Below are 22,770 nucleotides of genomic sequence, written 5' to 3'. Positions count from 1 at the left end.
TAATAAGAAGAAAGCCTTCTCTGACACAATCCCAGATCACGGAGCAAAGGAGCCCTCGTTCATTGCCATGGAAACTGGCTCCGAGCTGTTCTTGGGTAAAAACTTTTCATTTCTTGATGTAGGGACTTTCCCCCCTTCTCCCCTCATTTGAATTTTGATTAAGCCTGTCGAAATACTTTGAATTCTGCAGGGGAGACGAAACGAACTTGCCTCCATATCTCTCTTTCATTGTTGATAGCAGGGGGGGGCGGCCAGGTCCTCAGAAGCCTTATCAAAAATGGATGTTGTTATAACTGAATAATTATCAATGCAATTACGAGCAGCCACGAGGGAGGGTGGAGAGGCATTCTGAGTAGAGATGGAACTGTAAAGCCCAGACACTTACCACAGCAGGGCCTTGCCGAAATCTAAAAAAGCAGTGCTGTGTGACATCGCTAGCTTGGGCTTGTAGCGTGTTCGTACCAGGGTTTTTTTCAATCACAGTGGCTTTTGTGGCAGTTAATTATGGCCTAATTTAAAGACAGATCCAAAATAAAATGCAGTTGTGTAAAAAGGTTGATGAACCCTTTGGAATTATGAGATGATATGATGCGATACGATATGATATGATATTATAAGGTGCGACCTTTATTGTCAGGTTCCTTTGAAATTTCTCTTGTGTCCTACAACAGCTTCTTATATTAATTTACACACTCCACAAAACACTGTTACACATAATTAAAAGATCACTTACACAACCACTCTACTCCACAGAGCACTGTTACACATAAACACAACAGCACACGTACACACTCCTATAACACCTTTACACATAATTACATCACACATACACACTCCTATAACACCTTTACATATAAATGCATCACACGTACACACACCTATAACACCTTTACACATAAATACATCACACGTACACACTCCTAGAACACTTTTACACATAATTACATCACACGTACACACTCCTAGAACACCTTTACACATAATTACATCACACATACACACTCCTGGAACACCTTTACACATAATTACATCACACGTACACACTCCTAGAACACCTTTACACATAATTACATCACACATACACACTCCTGGAACACCTTTAAACATAATTACATCACACGTACACACTCCCAGAACTCCTTTACCCACACTTATATGATCTTTCTACCCCAAAATTCATAAAATTGCATTTCTTCCAGTGTTTCATATTAGAAATATTACTGCCTACTGTCTAAAGTCCTACTTTTATTAAGTAAAATAATTAATTGAGGTATAAAAGAGTTCTTAAATCTATTTAGTACTATCTATCTGAAGGCAGAACTCTGTATTCACTACATAATATGTGATGGATCTGACTTTTACTTGTCTAAACATTTTTCTTCTTAACTTCTCTGAAAAACACTTATACCATGATGTAACACAGTATACAATAACACTCTATTTTACAGAAGAGTAAACTAATTAGAACTATTATGCATGAATAGATTAAAAATGTGATCAGCTCTTTGTTTAAGTCATAATAAATAAAGACAGGCTTTTTCAGCAAAAACACATTTTAAATGTGCCATGTGGTTTTTGGACAAATGGCAACAAATTTGTTCTGGGAAAAAACCTACACACTTTAGCAGTCATTGATGTAGAAATCCGTATAATTTAATAATATAATAAAGCCATATAACGTTGATAGGACTAACAAACATATTCCCCACAGTTGTGTTCCATCTGTGTTTGGATGCTGAGCAAATCAGTGGTCGGTATGAGTGAAAGGAGAAGCTTATCTGTTTTTACTTTCTGGAAAGAGCAAATTCTGTTTCAAAGGAGGCACCCAAGCTTAGGCAGAAATCATTTAATGAGCTTATGTAAATACAGAATTAGGATGTGGTCAGTGAGACAGGACTGGCAGTCTATGGATGACCGAGGTAGTGCTTTTAATAGCACTGAGTTAACGGACGGGTGACACCACCTGATCGATGTATCTGGTGGTGATTATAAAAACAAGGCAAACTCATTTTTAAGTTATTGGTGTACATCTTCAGGACACAATTCAAAAGCTCCAGGATAAGGTCAGAATTTATGCTCTGTGGCATTTTTTTTAAACATTTGCTCTGTTGAAGTTTTGGATTTGTCTTCGCGTGTCACTGGATCACTCATCTGTTGGAATTGGTGTCAAGTGAATTTTGGATCTTGACACTGATGGGTTTTGAGTTCTTACTGCACCGTTTTGCTGAGCTTGGCTTTCCTGTTCATACCACATCATGCAAAACACTGAAACCTATGTTTGAGTCAGTCAGTCCACGTCTGCAGACTTGAGCCGAGTCTCACCTGTCTCACCCTCCAGTTTGTCTCACCCTCCAGTCCAGCAGTGCCATTATGTCCGGCCTGGAGACACTTCAAGTTATGGATTGGCATCTGCCTTCCTCTTACATCATTTCTAAGGATTCAGAACCATATGATCAGATTAGACTTACTGTAGGTCCATGGGTTCGTATTTTGCATTCTGGTTTAGTCTGACCTCACTCGGCCCTTGTTTGACTAGCCTCCATCAAGGCCACTTGGCTAGTGACCAAAGGTTCACACTCGTAAAACTGTTGACAAAAAACCAAATGTTCGTAATGCGATGGACAGGTTTCTAGTTACAGTGATCCCGCGTAAACTTTAAAGAACAGGCAAATGCCTTCTGGACAAAGGGATTCATCACCTTTACATTACACCTCCCAAACACGTTTTGGATATTAGAACTGAGCCTTGCAATTGTTTGCGACGTGAAAGCGTGACGCATGCGTCAACAGTCCCAGGGAAAGGAGCACATTTCTCTGTCCCGGGGTCTCATCAAGACAACCCGCCTTCCAAGAGTGCATGCAATCACCAACACTCTCAAGGAATGAATCGGGCACTGTGGCAGATAGCCTTATATTATTGTAATATAAACAACAAAATTGCAGGCTTCACAATGAAAGAACAGAGTGGAATTTTATTTTTGTTTTATATATATATATTAAGAAGAAAATAGAATAAAGAAAACAACGTGATTATCTTTACTGTTCCTCTCAGGTCAGCAAGTTTGTTTGTGAAAGCTACGTCGTTTCACGGCTGAAAGAGAAAAGATCAGGTTGCACCCTTGAAGGGGTTCCAGGCAGCCTTTCTGTGTTTCCACCGCGATTTGGTTACATCCGTGGTCGCCGTAATGGGGTGAAGCTGAAAGCTTCCTCACACCCCAAGGAGCACAGCGGCGTTCATCCTCCCTGAATGGGCTTGAAGTGTGAGGGCCTCAGTCACACCTTTCGCTCACCCAGCAGCTCCACTGGAGTCGAAGTGTTTGTCAGATCCGCCCCGCTCATGTAACAGCCTGACACCCAGAGAAGGGGCTCAGATAAGCTGGCAAAATCATTTCAGACATGGACTTGAATTTGCAAGTAATTAAAATTACGTTTGACTACGACGCTGCATAAAATTAGTCTTAGGAACTAATGAATACTAGTGGATTTTAAGAATTAGAATGAATTTGGCCTGTTTGGGATAACTGTCAAAACGCACTTTTTGCAAATGGCCCTAAAATGTCTACAGTCATTATACTTTATGGTTTCTTTCTTTTGTCTGGTGTACTGTTATTACGCTACTCAGCAGCGCAAGTCTATAAAATGCAGAATAAGCTAGAATTGCACTTTTAATTAATTAAATAAACATATTTAATCAAATGGCATTTCATTTCCTATTAAGTAGTTTCAGGAATTTAAATGTTTTCTGTATTGTTCAGTAGTTTTAAGGATGTTGTGTTGTGTTATTTGGTTCTTCTTATACTAAACTGAAAAAAACGACCACAGAAATATCATTTTTTTCATCTGGATCACTTAAAGTGAACTTCTTACTGAGAAAGGCACTATGGAAATGTTTACAAGCGCCAAACTTGTGAAATCTGAAACAGGTCAAAACTCTGATCAGAACTATGCCTGATCAGAACTTTACTGTGTCGTCCTTTTCATCTGAGCTTCAAAGTCTTTCAGCTGCTTGTCACTCACGAAGGCTTCCAAAACTTTTTTGCATTTCCTCTTACATAGGAGTGTTTCATCCAGGGCTTGGCTGTGTGTGAAAGAGGGGAGGCTGTGTAGTCATTTGCATGGTAATGTGTTCCAGGAGCCTTGTCAGGAACAGGGGACACGTGGGCGGTCCTTCCTTCAGCATCCTCTTCCTCTCATCAGACAGACAGCGATAGACAGAGGGAGAGACACATCAGACAGCGATAGACAGAGGGAGAGACACATCAGACAGACAGTTAGACACAGAGCAAGAGACGCATCAGGCAGCGATAGACAGAGGGAGAGATGCATCAGACAGACAGCGATAGACGGGGGAGAGACGCATCAGACAGACAGTTAGAGACAGAGCGAGAGACGCATCAGACAGACAGTTAGAGACAGAGCAAGAGACGCATCAGGCAGCGATAGACAGAGGGAGAGATGCATCAGACAGACAGCGATAGACGGGGGAGAGACGCATCAGACAGACAGTTAGAGACAGCAAGAAACGCATCAGGCAGCGATAGACAGAGGGAGAGATGCATCAGACAGACAGCGATAGACGGGGAGAGATGCATCAGACAGACAGTTAGAGACAGAGCGAGAGACACATCAGACAGCGATAGACAGGGAGAGACAGAGCGAGAGACGCATCAGACAGCGATAGACAGAGGGAGAGACACATCAGACAGACAGTTAGAGACAGAGCGAGAGACGCATCAGACAGCGATAGACAGAGGGAGAGATGCATCAGACAGACAGTTAGAGACAGAGCAAGAGACGCATCAGGCAGCGATAGACAGAGGGAGAGATGCATCAGACAGACAGCGATAGATGGGGGAGAGACGCATCAGACAGACAGTTAGAGACAGAGCGAGAGACGCATCAGACAGCGATAGACAGTGGGAGAGACACATCAGACAGACAGTTAGAGACAGAGCGAGAGACGCATCAGACAGCGATAGACAGAGGGAGAGACATCAGACAGACAGTTAGAGACAGAGCGAGAGATGCATCAGACAGCGATAGACAGAGGGAGAGATGCATCAGACAGACAGCGATAGATGGGGGAGAGACGCATCAGACAGACAGTTAGAGACAGAGCAAGAGACGCATCAGGCAGCGATAGACAGAGGGAGAGATGCATCAGACAGACAGCGATAGACGGGGGAGAGACGCATCAGACAGACAGTTAGAGACAGAGCAAGAAACGCATCAGGCAGCGATAGACAGAGGGAGAGATGCATCAGACAGACAGCGATAGACGGGGAGAGATGCATCAGACAGACAGTTAGAGACAGAGCGAGAGACACATCAGACAGCGATAGACAGGGAGAGACAGAGCGAGAGACGCATCAGACAGCGATAGACAGAGGGAGAGACACATCAGACAGACAGTTAGAGACAGAGCGAGAGACGCATCAGACAGCGATAGACAGAGGGAGAGATGCATCAGACAGACAGTTAGAGACAGAGCAAGAGACGCATCAGGCAGCGATAGACAGAGGGAGAGATGCATCAGACAGACAGCGATAGATGGGGGAGAGACGCATCAGACAGACAGTTAGAGACAGAGCGAGAGACGCATCAGACAGCGATAGACAGTGGGAGAGACACATCAGACAGACAGTTAGAGACAGAGCGAGAGACGCATCAGACAGCGATAGACAGAGGGAGAGACATCAGACAGACAGTTAGAGACAGAGCAAGAGATGCATCAGACAGCGATAGACAGAGGGAGAGACGCATCAGACAGATAGTTAGAGACAGAGCGAGAGACGCATCAGACAGCGATAGACAGAGGGAGAGATGCATCAGACAGAGCGATAGACGGGGGAGAGACGCATCAGACAGACAGACGGAGAGACGCATGAGACAGACAGCAATAGACAAATGGAGAGTCGCATCAGACAGACAGTTAGAGACAGGGAGAGACGCCTCAGACAGACAGCGATAGACAGAGAGAGAGAGAGAGAGAGAGACGCATCAGACAGACAACGATAGACAGAGAGAGAGACGCATCAGGCGTCACCTGAGAGTCAAATTAGAGAGATGGCATTGCTTCTATCACTACTGTTTTCTCATTCTCTCAATCTCTCATTCTCTCAAGCTTTGTTCCCACCATTTCACCCTCTCTCTCTCTCTCACTCAGTCTGTCTGTCTCTCGCTCTCTCTCTCTCTCACCTTCTCTTTGATGGAATGTGCAGACAGATCAAGCTGTTTGAGGGGAGACTACAGTATGATGCAATTATGGCCCTCTCTGAATAAACAGTATGAACTCCCCTTCCCCATTGATCTCACTAGAAAAGAAATATGCACAGTAACAAAGCCATAATATGCTCTGACAAATCCACATTATTTTTGTATCATTTCTCTGTCACATATTGGCAAAAATTGGCTTGGCGGTACATTTTCTAAAATGTGTTAGACCCAAATCAGTTACTTCCAACGAAAACCTCTGCACGCTATGCGAGCAGATTTGTTTCCCACTGGCTCATTTACCAAACCTTGTGTCGCGGCACTTAAACCACCCATCACCAGACCTGTCGCGCTTGACGTGTGTGTGACTGTGGGCTGACTGAATAACCACCGTGGAATAGAGCTGTGCTGTTTGTTTGTTTTTTTAACATAGCCATTGCCCCACAGCAGCAGTGCCCTGCATGGGCACGTGGAGTCCGGGCTGTTATTGGACCATGCGCAGACGCTTGTATGGCTAAGGAGCGTCATCTATGACAAAACCTGTGTGAGGAAGTGTGAGCAAATGAAAATGCGTGCGAGTGAGTGAAAGTATAACTGAGCATGTGCATTTCAGTGTCTGAATATGTAAGTAATCTTGGTTTTGGACTTCTGTAATGGTGAGCGGTAAGGAGGCGGACGCATGTGCGGAGAAGAGCGAGATTTATTAAGGGCGAATCCAGAGTCGCAGTCTTAAGGGTAGTCCAGGGTCATAGAGCCAACACAGAGAGCACGAGGGTACATGATAAACAAAACAAGGGCTGGGATAACGAAGGCTAGGAAACACAAACCAAATCAACATGAAGGCAAACAGGGGAAGCAAACTGTAAGAAAGACACCAAGAAGAACTCAGAGAAACATACATACATACATACATACATACATACATACATACATACATACATACATACACACACACACACATACATACACACATACACACATACACACATACATACATACACACATACACACATACACACATACACACATACACACATACACACATACATACATACATGCAGATACAGGTTTACAGGGAGTCGGAGATACGTTCAACGAACGGCCAAGACACAGGGCACCAGACAGGGTTTAAATGTCTGAACTAATTAACACAAAACCAGACACAGCTGAAAGGAATAACAGGCGTGGAAAAACAGACGAGGGGGCGGAGAAAACCAAACCAAGGAACGGAACAACCAGGAAGCAGAGGAAAACGACACGACAGGGAAACCACGGAAACAATCGTGGCCAATCGTGACATCGTTATTTAAGTCTGAAATTTTAAAAGTTAATGTTGTGTTCCGCTCACATGAACAGGGGTTACCGACATTAGCATTTTTTGCTAGCGGAAAATATGCTTTACATCCATCTGAGATTTGGCAATCAAATGAAACTTAGTAAAATTTACTTACTAAAAGATGGCTCAATTTTCGAGGGAAATTTAAGAATTTTTAAAAAAATATTTAAAAAATCTATTATACTAAATTAGCATGTTTTTATTTGGCCGTTTAGCATCAGCATACTGTAACAGCTGAGGTAATAGATGTAATTTTTCTAAAAGGTCATTGGTATTTCATGCTGCATTAACACTATTAGTTTGTTAACTAATGTCTGTAAGGTGAACTTCATCTTATCAACACATGAATAACGTGAAAGTAAAAGTTACAGTCAGAGTTACAGTGTGAGTTTAGCGACATTACTGCGTTGTGTTTGGGGTAAATGTGCCTTATGTCCACCTGTAATTGCTTTGTAGTGTGTAGATATCTATCTATATATATATATATATATATATATATATATATATATATATATATATATATATATATATATATATATATATATATATGTAACAGCTACAGTGAGCAGAGAGCTGACCACAGGACCTGACATTGTTCAAACATATATGGTTGCACAGCTATGTTTGTTTGCAGCGCTCATATTTCTCCCAGGGCTGATAATCAACAGTTGCCATGGGAGCTCGGAGCAGAACTCATGTCAGTGCGCCTTGCGGAAGAAGGGGGTGGGGTTAGGAGCGATCATTATCATTTAAAGGAGCAGGCACTCAAAGTGGCTAATCGGAAAGCTGGGTACTTGATCCTTGAGGTATTCTGACGAACGTATTCCAAAGGCATTTCATTAATGACCCAGGGAACTGTGTTAACTTGTCTGAAGGGGGTATAATAGGTCCCGTTTAACCTTACACAACTGTGCTAGAGTTATTTGTGCATAATTTGGGTCAATAGATCAACACTAGTCAACATACATTGTCAAATTGTTACTTCATATTCTGGTATGTAGTTGCCAACCACCAGAATAACAGCTAACTTTTACCACGTTTACATTTACTCATTCCCAGTATGGGTAATGTTACAAATCATGTGAGTAGACATTCATAGATTTATTGTTTAACAGTATAAAACAATAATACAGCAAAGAATCTATGTACAAAACTAATAACAAATAATAATGTAAATAAACAATAATGTAAATAATAATAATAATATAAATAAAATAACAAATGAAAAAAATGCCATAAACATGTCTGTCTGAAATATGGGGGAAATGTGTTGACATTTACATTGAACATGGACTGGGAATTTATAGTACTAATCTGCTTACATTCTTTGCTTTGGGGTTCATTTTGCTGTTTGTGCTGGTAACGCCAGAGCTACAAGTGTGGTTTTTGTGACCACGTGATTGTAAGGGTATGTTTCTGATTACTCGCTCCTCTGCACATTCACTCTCACGCGCATTTTCATCCCACAGCTTTTGTCATATTTGGTGCTCCATATGGCGATGGCGCGCGCTGGCGTGTCTAGCCCCGTGCATGACAGCCGGGTCCCTTTCAGCGCAGCCGCTCTGTTGTCCTCTGCGCCGTGTCCCCTGGTGTCCTCTTCGGGGCGATAGCTCATAAATGCCGACTGTGAAATTAGAAACCGTTTGTCAAAGCGCCGTCGTAAACGTTTTATTTGGCGACAGATTTCATCGCAAGATGCGGTGCAGCGTCTCCGGGGACGGCGCTGTTGTAAATCTCACACACGTAGAAATGTCTTCGCTCGTAAAGAAGCACAGCGGTTTCCCTGAGAGTGACCTTGGTGTTCTCAGCAGAGGACACCACTTGGGGTACGACCTTTGTCCCGATGCGCTCTCCATGGGTCTGTAACGGAGCTGCTGTCTGCCCCTCGGGCCACCGTGAATCTGGGGCCTCCGGTAATGTTGGCATGTGTGGGTCACATTTACCGTTTGTAGTGTTACAGCAACTAAACTTTGACTGTGTGGAGATGGGCAGACCGGCACAAGGGCCTTCTGCGCTCTTCCCTGCTATGTGATATCATACCGAGCATGTGCTGTATTTTTCACAGATAAAGCCACGTTTTAACCTTCACTTCTGGGTGAATTTTTGTAACACCACGACCTCAACTTACCTCGTGATGGTGAGACAAACTTCACACCCACATCGGTATTTTATGGACAGAAACAGGATTCCCAGAGCAAGCACTCCGAGGTCGGAGGATAATAAGGAAGTGATTCCGTTCCAGAATTGTTTTATGCTTCTGTCAGCACCGGCCTCCAGATTCTGCTATTTCCTGTAAAGTGATATTCCAGTATCTCCTCTCATATGACTGGCGAAAAAAACCCCTGTTTCTCCTTGGAAAATTTAAAGGAAAAAAACCCTCAAAAGAAACAGCCTTGCTTATTAGAGCATGCCTTGTTTTTACTTAACTTTACTGCCTTTATTTATGGACACATCTCGGAATCATAAATGACCCCTGCAATAGTGTAACCGACTGCCACAGATCTTTGCGCCGTGTCTAAGTGTGGGTGGAGAACGGGAAGGCTTCTGAACGCCTTGGTGCTGTTGTCTTCCTGTTTGGGAGCTTGCAGAGTTAACGAACGTTTCGTTAAAACAGTGTTATGTGAAACATGGCTGTCACATCATCCCTCAAAATACCGTTCTCTTGAATACCGCTGCGCGTCAGGCCGGTCTGAAGCACACCGAGCTGACTCTAATCCCAGATATCTGCAATGCAGAAGGGTGGATGGCACCTAGAGAGCACTCCCTCATGGACCCCTGCCACCTCTGTGAGCGGCAGCTGCGGGCACGTGGCGGCTCGTTAAGTGGACTGGTTACCGGACCTGATAGACCGAACCTGTACAACCGCAGAGAGAGGCACACTCTTCTCCCCTATAGCCCCTTCCTCCCAGTCTCGTTCTTTCTGCCTCGTTTTCTTAGCTTTCTGTCATTCCCTGTTTCTCTCTCTCCCTCCATCTCCTTCCGTCGTATCCCCCCCTCCACTCACCCTTTCCCACCGCCACGCAGCACAGCCGGCCTGCTCGTGGCCTGCCGAGCGAAGCAAAAAACTGTAATTATCGAACGTGTATTTCAGCATTAGTTTTCCTCTCGACTGCTCTCGGCTGAAGGAGCTGAGTGTTGATGCGGAGGAGCGGGGGGTGGGCCCCGGGGGAGGGGGCGGGGCCCGGGAAAGGGGCGGGGCGGAGGGTTCCTCGTCTTTTGGTGCCCTGGACCCGCTGATGCACTGATTGATAGAGGCAAACAAGGCTCAGCCCTGATTGCTGTGACTTATGAATAAATGCATTCAAATCGGGATGAATGCGAGATTTCTACCGTGGCAGCGCTCTCACGCTAATTCCAGCAGCCTCGGCTAAGTGAGGAGGATTAATGATAAATGGGGGCTAGTGGAGGGAGCAGCTCGGAGCCCGCGGGAGCCGGATCAGAGCCGGGCCCAATCGTCTGGAGGGAAGGGACAGCGGCACAGTGCAAGGCTGACCACACACGCCCTGACCACACACGCCGCTACACACACCCACGCCCTGACCGCACATGCCCTGACTGCACACTCCCTGACCACACACGCACACACTGACCGCACACACACACTCTGACCACACACGCCCTGACCGCACACACCCTGACCGCACACGCCGATACATACACGCCCTGACCGCACACTCCCTGACTGCACACGCCCTGACCACATACGCTCTGCACACACACGCCCTGACCGCACACTCCCTGACCACACACGCCCTGACCGCACACGCCGCTACACACACACATGCCCTGACCGCACACGCTCTGACTGCACACACGTCCTGACCGCACGCGCCGCTACGCACACACACACACCCTGACTGCACACACCCTGACCGCACACACCGCTACACACACACACACACATGCCTTCACCTAACACACCGCTGCACACACACGCCCTGACCATGCACAGCGCTACATACACACACACACACACACACACACCCTGTCTGCATACACTGTTACACACACACCCTGACCGCACACATCAATATGCATACACGCCTTCACCTCACACACATACACACCCAGACCGCTCACACCGCTGCACACGCACCCTTACCGCACACAACACTACACACACCCTGATTGCACATACCGCTGCACACACACGCCCTGACCGCACACACTGCTACACACATGCCCTGATCACACATGCTGCTACAATTACACTCTGCCACACACACACACACACACACTGCTACACACACAGGCCCTGAATGAACACGTCGCTACACACGCGCACCACTACAAACACACGTCACTACACATACTCCCTGACTGCACACAATGCTACATACACACACCCACCCACACACACACACACACACACACGCCCTGCCTACATACACCCCTACACACCCTGCTACACACACACACGCCACTACACACACACCCTGACCACACACACTGCTAGACATACACGCTGTCACACACATCAGCCTGCACACACACTTGACCAACTTGGTGGAGACGCGGCAGAGAGACCACCGGCTGCTTTCAGACAGAAGAATTATGACCGCGTAAAAAGTAACAGCAACAGTCGTCTTTGTGTTCCCGTCACCGGCCCGGCGGTTGTGCTTAAACGGCCTGTGATGAACTGCCAGCACTGGGCTTTAGTTACTCTGGGCCATTTCTACAGCTACGCCTCGTTTTTGCCCAGAATGATAGCGTGGGATAGCTTTCCTAACGCGCAATGCCCAAGTTCATCCTTTATAGATGGGAGACATTACCGCATCATTATCGCTGGTCCAGTGCCTCTATATGGCTGGTTATTAACAAACATTAGAAAGCCGAAAATCTTAAAGTAGACGTGTTAAGTCTGGGTAATAAACCGTGCCATTTGCTATGCCAAACCGTATCCTGTCGACTGCAAGCTACACAGAGACCTGTCAATCAGAGATTCATCTTAGGTCGTACTTTTTTGTGGTTGAACGATGTCAGTTTGAATTTGAACCAGTCATATCTCATCTTAACAACACTTCCTGTGGATAATTGGCATCGTGGCATTTACAGCATGGCGGCAGTTGTATCAGTGAACAGGCAGACTAAACCCAAGCGAAAACATGTCCGCCTGCACAGCCTCTCACATGCACATTTTAATTAGGGGGAGATTCAGTGAGAGACAGAGAGACAGAGAAAGAGAGAGAGAGAGAGAGAGAGAGAGAGAGAGAGAGAGACAGTCAGAGAGAGTTTAATCCTAATTTTCTTTTCACAAACTATAACGTTTAATCTATTTTTTTTTTTACTGTATTATTATCATTGCATTATTATTGTATTATTATTGTATTGTTGTTCTTTGATACATTCATACTCTGTAAACCAAACTTTGGCGATACAAATGCAACATTATTTCTCATACCAGTAATGATTGAATTGAATTGGCAAAGTCAGAGAGAGAGAGAGAGAGAGAGAGAGAGAGAGAGAGAGAGATTGCGAGAAAGGGGGATAAGAGAGAAAGCGAGAAAGCCTTTATACTGCACCCTCAGCATCTGTCATGCTAGTTAAATAAAATGAGCCATTTGGTGTTTAACACTGCACTGTTTTGTCCCGTTCTTTCCCGTTTTGTCCTGGCCTTGCAGCGGTGCAGTCTCTGAACAGTCTGAACGACCAGATCGCCCACTTCATGGTGACCGGGCCCAAGACACTGAGCCGCGAAGAGAACGCCTTTTTGCCCAGCGAGAGGGACACCCTGAGCCAGTCCATGGCCCTGATGAGACACCTGCTCCTGGATGCCCAGGTACAGGCACAACCCGCGCACTTCAGCCATGCTGTATGTTCATGTTACACAAACCTGAACACATTTTGGAGGGTTAAAGGTTTTCGGTCACTTTTGGAATCATTTCACAGTTGCACAGCAGGAGCAGAACATTTTAATAGGGTGCTGTCAGATTCTCATTTTGAAGGTGTGTGTGTGTGTGTGTGTGTGTGTGTGTGTGTGTGTGTGTGTGTGTGTGTGCGCGCTCGCGAGCTACACAGGCCGTTCTGCATTCTGCAGTAGCACACACCTCATTGTCATTCATTCACACGGGCTGATGAGCAGATCAGAATATGATGACTCATTCCTAATGATTTGCTGTGGGCAGGACCCTCACAAGACCTCAGGCCGTGCAGGTCCACCCCCCCCCCCCATCTCATCCCTTAATCACGCCGCTCGGGGTTCCACTGCCATTGTGAGAAGCTCCTTGGATGGCCCAAGGGCCCAGATGTTAGGAGTCAGAATTATAATCTTTCGGCTCCCACGGGGCTTGGAGGTCAGAGGTCAACGGGTACGCGAGTGTCTTTACGCGTTGTGATTTGAATAATTGAATGTCACGTCCTTCAAAAGAGACGTATGAATGATTTGACTGAGCTGTTAATAAAGCCGTCGGATACGCTGCATTGCTGTTTGGGAGGGGTATGGCCTTGGGTCCAGCCATCCAAGTTCTGTAGCTGAACAAAGCAGCGAGCGCACTACTGCAGGACATTCCACAGGAAACGGCCCACTGCCGGCGTAGGGGCGGAGTCGCTGTGTTGCTTCGTGCTGATTGGCTGAATCATCCCCTACCCCAGGATGCGAGCGAACGGAAAACATTTGTCGGCCGTACAATAGCAGCCGCCGGCCCTTTCCTGGCTATGTCAGGCTCCCTGCCATCTAAATGGGCTGTTTATGTGCAGAAGGACCAGGCCACTGCAGCGCAGAGCAGTGCTCAGCCAGGAGGGGGCGCCAGAGCTCCCTCAGGTCACATTGCTGGGGTCTTTCTTTCATGAACACCCATCTTCCTATTGTGGTTTTTTTTTGGGGGGGGGGGGGGGGTTGTTTTTTGTTCGGCCACGGAGCACAGTGATGTATCGGCCTAATCAATTAGACACATCACGGACTTCCCGTGATTGATCGCCGATGCCTTTGTCTCTGTTTTTCCAGGAGCTCTTTTCCTGACTCGCACTGTCATTGATTAAAGGCAGAGTAATTGAGAGAAAGGCTGCCACCTCCCTGCTACGAAGCCACAGCCAGCTGCGCGCCCGCCACGCGGCCGGGTCATTAGCCTGCAGTCACTCTCCCTTCTCCGAAAGTGCACGTCCGGATGACGTCCGGACGAGGGGGGAAATTTAGGAATAAGCACGGGAGATCAGATGTGCGGAATGTGCCAAACTCCTGAGATGAGCGTGGAAAACATCCGTAATAAAAATGCGCTTCGTTGACCAAGTCTGTGTCATTGACTCCTGCTGGATATGCCAAGACTCCTGATGAATATCCTGGCCATGGGGGACAAGAAAGCTATTGAGTTCATGTTTTTTGCTTCTTTTATTAATGACCACTGCATGCCATATTGTATTACAGATGTTGAGTTATATGGCTGAAATGGCTATTTTTACTCTATGGCTAAAAAGGCTTAGAAAAAAAAGTTTGAACTCATTCTGCGTATAGTTCTCATATGTTCCAGGGTCTGATAAAGGAAAGAAATCCAGTAACACTTGTGTTTTAACAAAAGAAAAACGGGGTCATTTTTTTTGTCCAATTCATATAGAGTTATTACGAGAAAAATGGACAATTCAGAGTCCATCCTTGTGGCAGCAGCTGCGGTGATGTTCTCTTCTGTCTTTACTTTGGACGATGAGGACGTAATGTCCATCTGGGCTTGGACCTGAGTCCCCCACACCATCACTACCAGCAACACACACGCGCATACACACATGCACACAGGAGACCCCAACACTTGGAGACCTGGGGGGGGCTGGGTGATTGGCTAGAGGTGTAAACACACACATACACAGCCCCCCCCCCCCCCACACACACACACACACAGGCACACATACACATACATTCACACACACGCACATACACGCACACACATACACACGCACACAGACAGGCGCGCTGTGGTCACAAAGAACGTCACCCTATCACCATTACACTCCTCTACAGGCTAGTCTCAGAACGTCCCCCTTCCTCAGGCTTGACCTGCGTGCCCCTTGACTCTCTCCTGTGGGCCTTATTGTGCCTTGTCATAGCAGTATGTTGGAAAGCAGAACCTATTTTCCCAACCTTCAGAAATATGAATGTTCTTGCCTTTAAATCTGTGCACAGTGTTGCATGTTCAGAGACCCGTGTGACGCGTTGTTCTTTTTGGTGCCAAATCTGATTTTCCGCCTCTAAGTCATTCTGCCATTAAGTAATTTTTCTGCTAAGCCATTTTGAATTTTTCAGTCAATTAGGGAGCAAATGTGGAGGCAAAGTGCCCCTGTGTCTTCTGCTTTTGTTCCTTAATTGCACTTCCTGACACCATCGACAGCCTTTTAGAACAGGAGCCAACGGAGTTCCTTACCAATGCACAGAAATCCTGGCAGGCGTGGTATTACACGCAAACCTGCACGTACATAACGAAATGCAGGCGTGTGTGCGCGCCCGCTTTTACTCCTGCAAATGTGGGAATTTACAGCCTATAAAATTGCCCATTTTCCGTGTCACAGTATATAGACGTGTGTCACAGGAGAGTTCAAAATGTGAAGTTTCATGTAACATTCCCTGTAAACGACTTTACGACAGTGAATGAATAAAAAACTCATCTTTCTCCAGATTTCTTTAAAAAAAAGATCTTCTAGAATATTTGACCATCCAACAAATCAAACATGAAAACTTCTCATATGTAACAGACATAAAATAAAGGTACTAATGTGCCTGTTTTTTTCCATCGTTGCACATTTCTTCTCCATTTTTAATATGGTCTTTGTTATGTGCAAACTATTATCAACATCACACAGCAACATGTTTCGAAAACCTTCTCTAATATTTAGAAACCATTTCTCAACATTGCGAAAAAGAATCAGGAAGCTTTTGACATGCCGATTTTTCCAGCCAGAGACTGGAAATCTTGAAAATTAATTGGGATCGATCTTTCCATGCTTTTCTTTGAGCGAGAGCCAAAAATTGATTGATTTGTCATTTACAGATGAATTATGTATGTATTTCTTTCTAGGAGACGGGATAAATCAAATGTGTTTATGTGAAGAAGGGTGTATATATGTATTCCTCCATATCTGTGTGTGTGTGTGTGTGTGTGTGTGTGTGTGCGCACACGCGTATCTGTATTAGTGTGATTGTGAGTGCGTTTGAGAGTCTCTGCATCTGTGTGTGCATATCTGTATGCGCACTCGTGTGTGTGTGTGAGTGTGCGTATTTGTATATGTGTGTGTGTGTGTGCATACTATGTATATGTGTGTGTATATGTGTTTTTGTGTGTGTGTGTGTTTGTTTGTGTATATGTGTCTGTCTGTGTGTGTGTGTCTGTGTGTGTGAGTGTGTGTATGTGTGAATGTATGTCTGTGTGTGTATGTATGTGTCTGTGTGTGCACACTGTGTGTGTGTGTGTGTGTGTGTGAGCGTGTGTGTGTGTGAGCGTGTGTCTCTATTGTATCTAAGGGCTCTTCTGTGCTTATGAAGCTGGGAGCCCTCATAGCGTAATGTGACCAGTATGGTACAGCTCTGCTTATTGGCTGTGACAGGCCAGTCTGGCCCCACCCTTCATTTACATAAGCACTTTGATCTTTTATTAAACATGCCCTTAGTCATCACACAGTAAAAAAAAAAAAAAGGCTACATTACCCTTGCTTAAAAGCATAGCATAACTCTGTGCAGTCTTTTAAAGTAAATTCTTAACAACTAAGTCTGCTGTGTTTTTATTCCAGTTTTACATGATAATTGGACGAACTAGCACTTATTAAGATGTCCTTAAATTAATCCAAACACTGGACTCACCTCACTAGCTACAAAGCAGAACACTCGGTAGGTGCTGGAGAATTTGGCTCCTGACCCACTTTGCTTCCATCTGTGGGTTCCTCAAGCATCACTCCACTACCACCATAGGCCACAAGCTCCTGGTACATAGAGGAGAAGCAGCCCTGCGCCCTCAGTAGTAGACCTTCAAAGACTTTGAGACGATACTTTAGAGACAATGAATGGTGAGAATTCAGAGCTTAAGTCCTTGATGATCAAATATTGCCCAGCGGGAACAAATTATTTAAGAAAGAAACGGACGTTTTTTTTAATGCTGGGAAATGCTTTAGTCTCACAGGATAGATGCTCTCAGCCCTCAGGTGTCATGCAAATACTGTAGTAGAAGTTTTTATATATATATTCTGATTTAATCATCTACTTTTTCATATATAATCTGCCTCCTACTACTAATTCAGAAGCACTTTGCTTGCACAGCTGATGAAGGACCTCTGTCTGAAACTTTGTCTGTACTTTGACTACCTTTATATATATATATATATGTGTGTGTGTGTGTGTGTGTGTGTGTGTGTGTGTGTGTGTGTGTGTGTGTGTGTGTGTGTGTGTTGCTGGTGTCACAGCTCACAGTGCTTCAGTAAGGACACAGAAGTCACAGAGGAGGGGAACCCCAGTGCACAGGACCCTCACTGACCAGCAGGGGGCATGGAAGAGCAAACACATGACACGAGGAAACACTGAACCCCAATTTTTATGTATTTTTTGAGTGAGGATGAGGTATTATTGGTCTACTGAAGTCGATTATATTTTGTGTGCTAGGAAATATAGTTTCATAGAGTCCGAGTCATGCTAATTTATTCCATTATATTATGGAGTTTTGGCAGAATTGCTTCGTTAATTAATTATTGACCAATCAGGATTGAATGGGGCGCGGGTAAGCCAAGCGCCTGTGATTAAATGGACTGTAAGGTTGGACTATTGATTCAGTGGGGCTTGAATTTCATCTGGACTGTATGTAGGTTGTATGTGGCGTATCCTGGCCAGGAGGTGCCTTTTTCCTGAGTGAGCCCACACAGTGTGAAGCACGTACGAGGCTACACCTGCTTGAAGTTGGGCGGGGTCTTGCCTAAATGGACCTTTGTTGCACAGCAGTTGGATTTCATCTTAATTTAATTTGTAATCTGAGTCCTTAGTTCTTATCAGACAGAGCATAATCCCTTTCAAGTTTTGTTGTAGTGGTGTTATTCTTACTGAGGTGTCATTTCAGACCAGGTCGTGTTACATGGCGTTTCCATCAGACGCACAGAGCATTTTCTCATGTATAAACACCAGCAGGTGTGTCCAGTTCACACTGACATGCAGCTGTGGGTAAGAGCTTGGCACTTAAAAATTGTTTGGCAGAGACTGGAAAATCCAGCAAGTCTCGAGACTTCTGAAACAACTCAAATCAGTTCTTCTGTGGAGATTAGAAATGTGCCAGACAATATAGATTGTTCATCGTTTATCTAATCACACTGAGGGAGTAACGATACAGTAATTAACATTTTAAGAAGGTGCAGATAATCATGGCAGAGAGGAAGCCTCCAGGCAAGGCAGGCAACTGCTTGGGGGCCCCAGGACAGTCTGGGGCCCCCGAGGGCAGTGGGGGGCCCCCGAGGGCAGTGGCAATGTGCAGTTTGCAATGACAGTGTGAAACCTGAATTCCCCAAGGGAGCTTCGTCTGACTCCACTCACTCCCAGTGCAAGTAGTGTGCAGGATTGTTTAATAGTGACATTGTTTATAACGTGATGGTGAGGAGCACTGGTTGGAGGGGCCGCTGTGAGCTTTTGCCTGGGGCCTCCAACATACACTAGAATGGCCAGTGAGTGTAGTTTCAGATTATGGTTTCTGCATTCTTATTGCAACCACACGAGATGCACTTTAAAGGTGCAGACATAGTTCATATCATTATAACAATCTCATGTTATCACGCAGAACTAAAGAAACATTGCCTTTATCTTGTAAGGTTTGCATAACATTCAAGTAATGGCACACATTAGCAGGAGTGTTGTCGAGTGTCCTGGTTTCAAACAGTGAAACTATTCAAGATTACAGATAAAGGCAGGGCCTCGTATTCGAGCGTCTACCTTGGAACGGCACCGGTAATTACACTAGTGTCAGGGAAGACCAAGAGCCAAGGCACTGGTGGATTTTTCATACGTGCACACTTTTGCTGTGCTGTTCACCTCAATTTTACAGAGTTCGCGGATACTTAAAGGCATATATCTCCCCACTCGTCTGTCTGAACCGCTGTGCAGTAACCCAAGGTTGAAGCTTAAATGGTTTGTAACAGATTGTTTACAACCCCCCCCCCCCCAAAAAAGTGAAGCTCTGGACCAACTGTGTCCACTGCCCTGTTTAGTGATAATTGCTTTTGTTGGGCTTCAGATAACAGACTTCATCTTCAGCACTTTTTAACTGAATGAAACGCTTTGCATTTATTTGCAAACATCTTGGTTCGCTGTATTGTTCACTCCACAGGAATCTGATGTTAATCGTTAACGAAGACTATCTCCTTCGGCCTTTCTAACATGTCTCACTCAGAAATGCTCATTGCAGTGAAATCTTTCCTCTTTAACTGGATCTGTTGTCCTTCCCTTCCTCCACGTCTTTTTCCAGCTGCCTCTGCGTCAGTCCGAGCGGGAAACCGCGGGAGACCGTGGGTTCCTGCCATCTCTTTCCAAAAGCGAAACACATGTTTAATCAGCACCAGGCCGTGCCGCTCTCGTGACCCCCGTAGTAAAATCCAGGCGTTGCGCGCTGTCCATTTTTTCTCCAGGAGCGCGCGGGGTGGGGGTGGGGGGGTTGCGGGGCCATATTCCCCGCCATCTGATTCCCGCCAGATGCAATCTGTTCCGAGGACCCATGCGGGCGGCGCCTCTCACCTGGCCTGGAAGCTACGCGCGGAGGATGGCTAGAGGATTGGCAGCGGTTATGATCCGACGCTCTGCTTTTTCACCGAAAACTGGGGACAGGAGAGAATGTATGAAACTTTTAACACTAAATTGAATGCAAGGAGACTTTGAACTGCATGGGATTTGCATGGCTAATTAATGATATGCAGGTCCTGAGCTTTGAAGCCACACGATGCGGAGAGGTGTTAGATAACTAGATCATGCTAATAGGCTTCCTGCTGCATTAGAGCACTCAGAATTCCCCTGTCCGCTGGGAGAGTCACCCGTGAGGTGGACATCGTTAAACTCATCCTCACACACTACAGCGGGTATCGACTCTGGCACGGAGAGATTTAGGGATTCGTCACCTGGACGTTTTCCCCCCTTCCCTGGTTTAGCCAACCAGTTGTAACTTCTTGGGCGGTGTAATGGCTGAGCTGTGACACTGCACTACGAACCCATTAAACATTCCAGATTGCCGCGGTCGTATAGACTGATTTGTAAGTTCAGGCTTCCATTTTTCCATTTCATATTCATCAGGCGCTCTGTTTTGGTCTATCTTTTCATTCTTTCATCTGTTTTGTAGCGCGGAGGCTGGCCATAGCGCACCCACCAACGCGGGCCTGCGGCTTTTCCCCCATTGCTTCAGGTGACGGTACGTCAGCAGTGATTGAACCCGACTGTGACTATGACTCGGTGCCCTACTGCAGAGCACCTGACCCGCGGTGACGCTTTTCCGCTGGGTTATGGCGAACCGCTTTGGCCCAAAGCGACCGATAAACCACTGACAAACTCCGTTTGAGAAATGCACTAATAACGTCCATCACCCTCGGCCTATGGCTCCTCGTAGGCTCCCATTGTGGACGACTGTGGGCCGCGGGGAGGCACAGAGCAGAGCTGTGTTAAGTGTAATGGGCACCAGCAGCAGGTAGTCGCCCCTCCGGGCTCTGCTCACGCTGCTCTCTTTCGTCTTCTCTCTGCTGCGCGTCGGAGCTGAGACGATGAGTGGGATATGGCTGATGTGTTTGGTCATTTCAGACGCTTGGGCAAGGATGAGGAATGTCATTTTAAAAAACTGCCCTGCTAAAAAGTCAGACTTGCGGACGTTTTCCAGGGCCAGCGAGGGGATCGATGTTCCCGCGATCAGCCGTGCTGTGGTCTGAGAAGAGCTGGTATCCAGGGCTGAGGCTGTTGGGTGAGTCTGCCTTCCCTTTCTCTGCTCATGTGGGAGCAGGTTATCCAGAATATGCGTTAGATCTCAGGATTTGGCTGCACGGGTTCCCTGCGGGTATATATCAGGATGTAGACAGGCATCCTACCAGTCCGCCATACAGTTTCTTCATACACGTCGGAATCCGTTGGCACAGCCCCAGGCAGTAAAGCAAGGCCACGCTGTTACATTCCTCTTGTCCTGCTTCGCTGTTGCGATGCCCTTCCAGTGTTTGGAAATGTGCAGTATTCCATATGCGCCATCCCTAAACAAGGCTCTCCGCAAATCCAACCGATCTTTCGACTCCTTTCTCATGCATGGATCATTCGTTGGTCTCGCGGTGACGCAGAACTTCGGGCTTGCCTCTACTCTGTGCTCCGAGTTTTGATTAGGGTACTTTCCCAAGACCGGATATGGTCAGGGGCGCCTGCAGAGTCGTGCTGCTCACCTTCGCCATCCCTGCTCAGGGTTCTGAAGCCGTGCACATGCGCTTATCTTTGTGGGACACCCGCTCCCAGGCATTTATATTTATATTCACAGCGGTTGGCAGAGACTCTTACCCACAACGAATTAGAGGAGTGCCCTGTTGTGTCCTTGGACAGCTAATCCGTTTGCTAGTGCAAATATGCCAGAGTTTAAGGATGGCATCACCCCAAAGTCCTGTCAGAGACCGGAACCCAGAAACACACGGAGAGCGCAGATGTCTAACACAAATATGTAACACAAATGTGTAACATTCCTGCAGGAAACCAGTAAGCCAGTGTAGCGTCAGTGCTGACAGACAAGCATGTGGCCATTCTCATTTTCTTTAAAAGTATTTCTTTCCTTTAGAAGTGGTGTTTTCTTCACTGTAACATTCACATTCGCTCTCTAACGGAGTGAAACCCCCACTGGCATTGTGGCTGGTGTGTTGCCGTTGGTCAAATAAACCGAGCCCCCCCCCCCCCCAGTTCTTGTAGATATGGACCCTATAAACCGAATCAATTGTTAACTTGTGCTCCACAGCGCTCCCCTGTGGATGCACAGTGAGATTCCTTTTATGGCACAGAGAACCTGTCTAGACTCCTCACGCCCCTCTCATTAAATGAATATATAATGAAAACCGCATATGCAGTAATCCAATTACCCTCCGTAAGTCCAAGGACACGGGATCCTGGGTACAAGGACCCGCGCTCCCAAGACCACCAATAACACAAATGTGTTATTATTTTAAATTAATGAATCTTGACTGTTTTGGAAATTATTGATTTTCTGACTGGGTTTACGCAATCTCATTGCACTTGACCTTCTGTCCTGCAGAGACTAATGTCTCTGAGAAAATGAAATCAGA

At 46.0% G+C, this 22,770-nt stretch overlaps 1 protein-coding gene across 5 annotated transcripts in view; it reads left to right on the top strand.

Annotated features, from left to right (window-relative positions):
* Positions 1-22,770, top strand: part of kaznb (kazrin, periplakin interacting protein b) — a 118,785-nt gene that overhangs the window by 14,064 nt on the left and 81,951 nt on the right. For all 5 annotated transcript variants that reach the window (XM_035520313.1, XM_035520312.1, XM_035520311.1 and 2 more), the window contains exon 2: positions 13,170-13,327. In XM_035520313.1, coding sequence (XP_035376206.1) covers positions 13,170-13,327 — 158 coding nt within the window. The remainder of the gene's footprint in view (positions 1-13,169; positions 13,328-22,770) is intronic.

This window comes from Electrophorus electricus, chromosome 20 (assembly GCF_013358815.1).
Source record: "Electrophorus electricus isolate fEleEle1 chromosome 20, fEleEle1.pri, whole genome shotgun sequence".
NCBI classification, from domain to species: Eukaryota; Metazoa; Chordata; class Actinopteri; order Gymnotiformes; family Gymnotidae; genus Electrophorus; species Electrophorus electricus.
The sequence above is the reverse complement of the archived record's forward strand: the minus strand, read 5'-3'. Positions and strand labels throughout refer to the sequence as shown.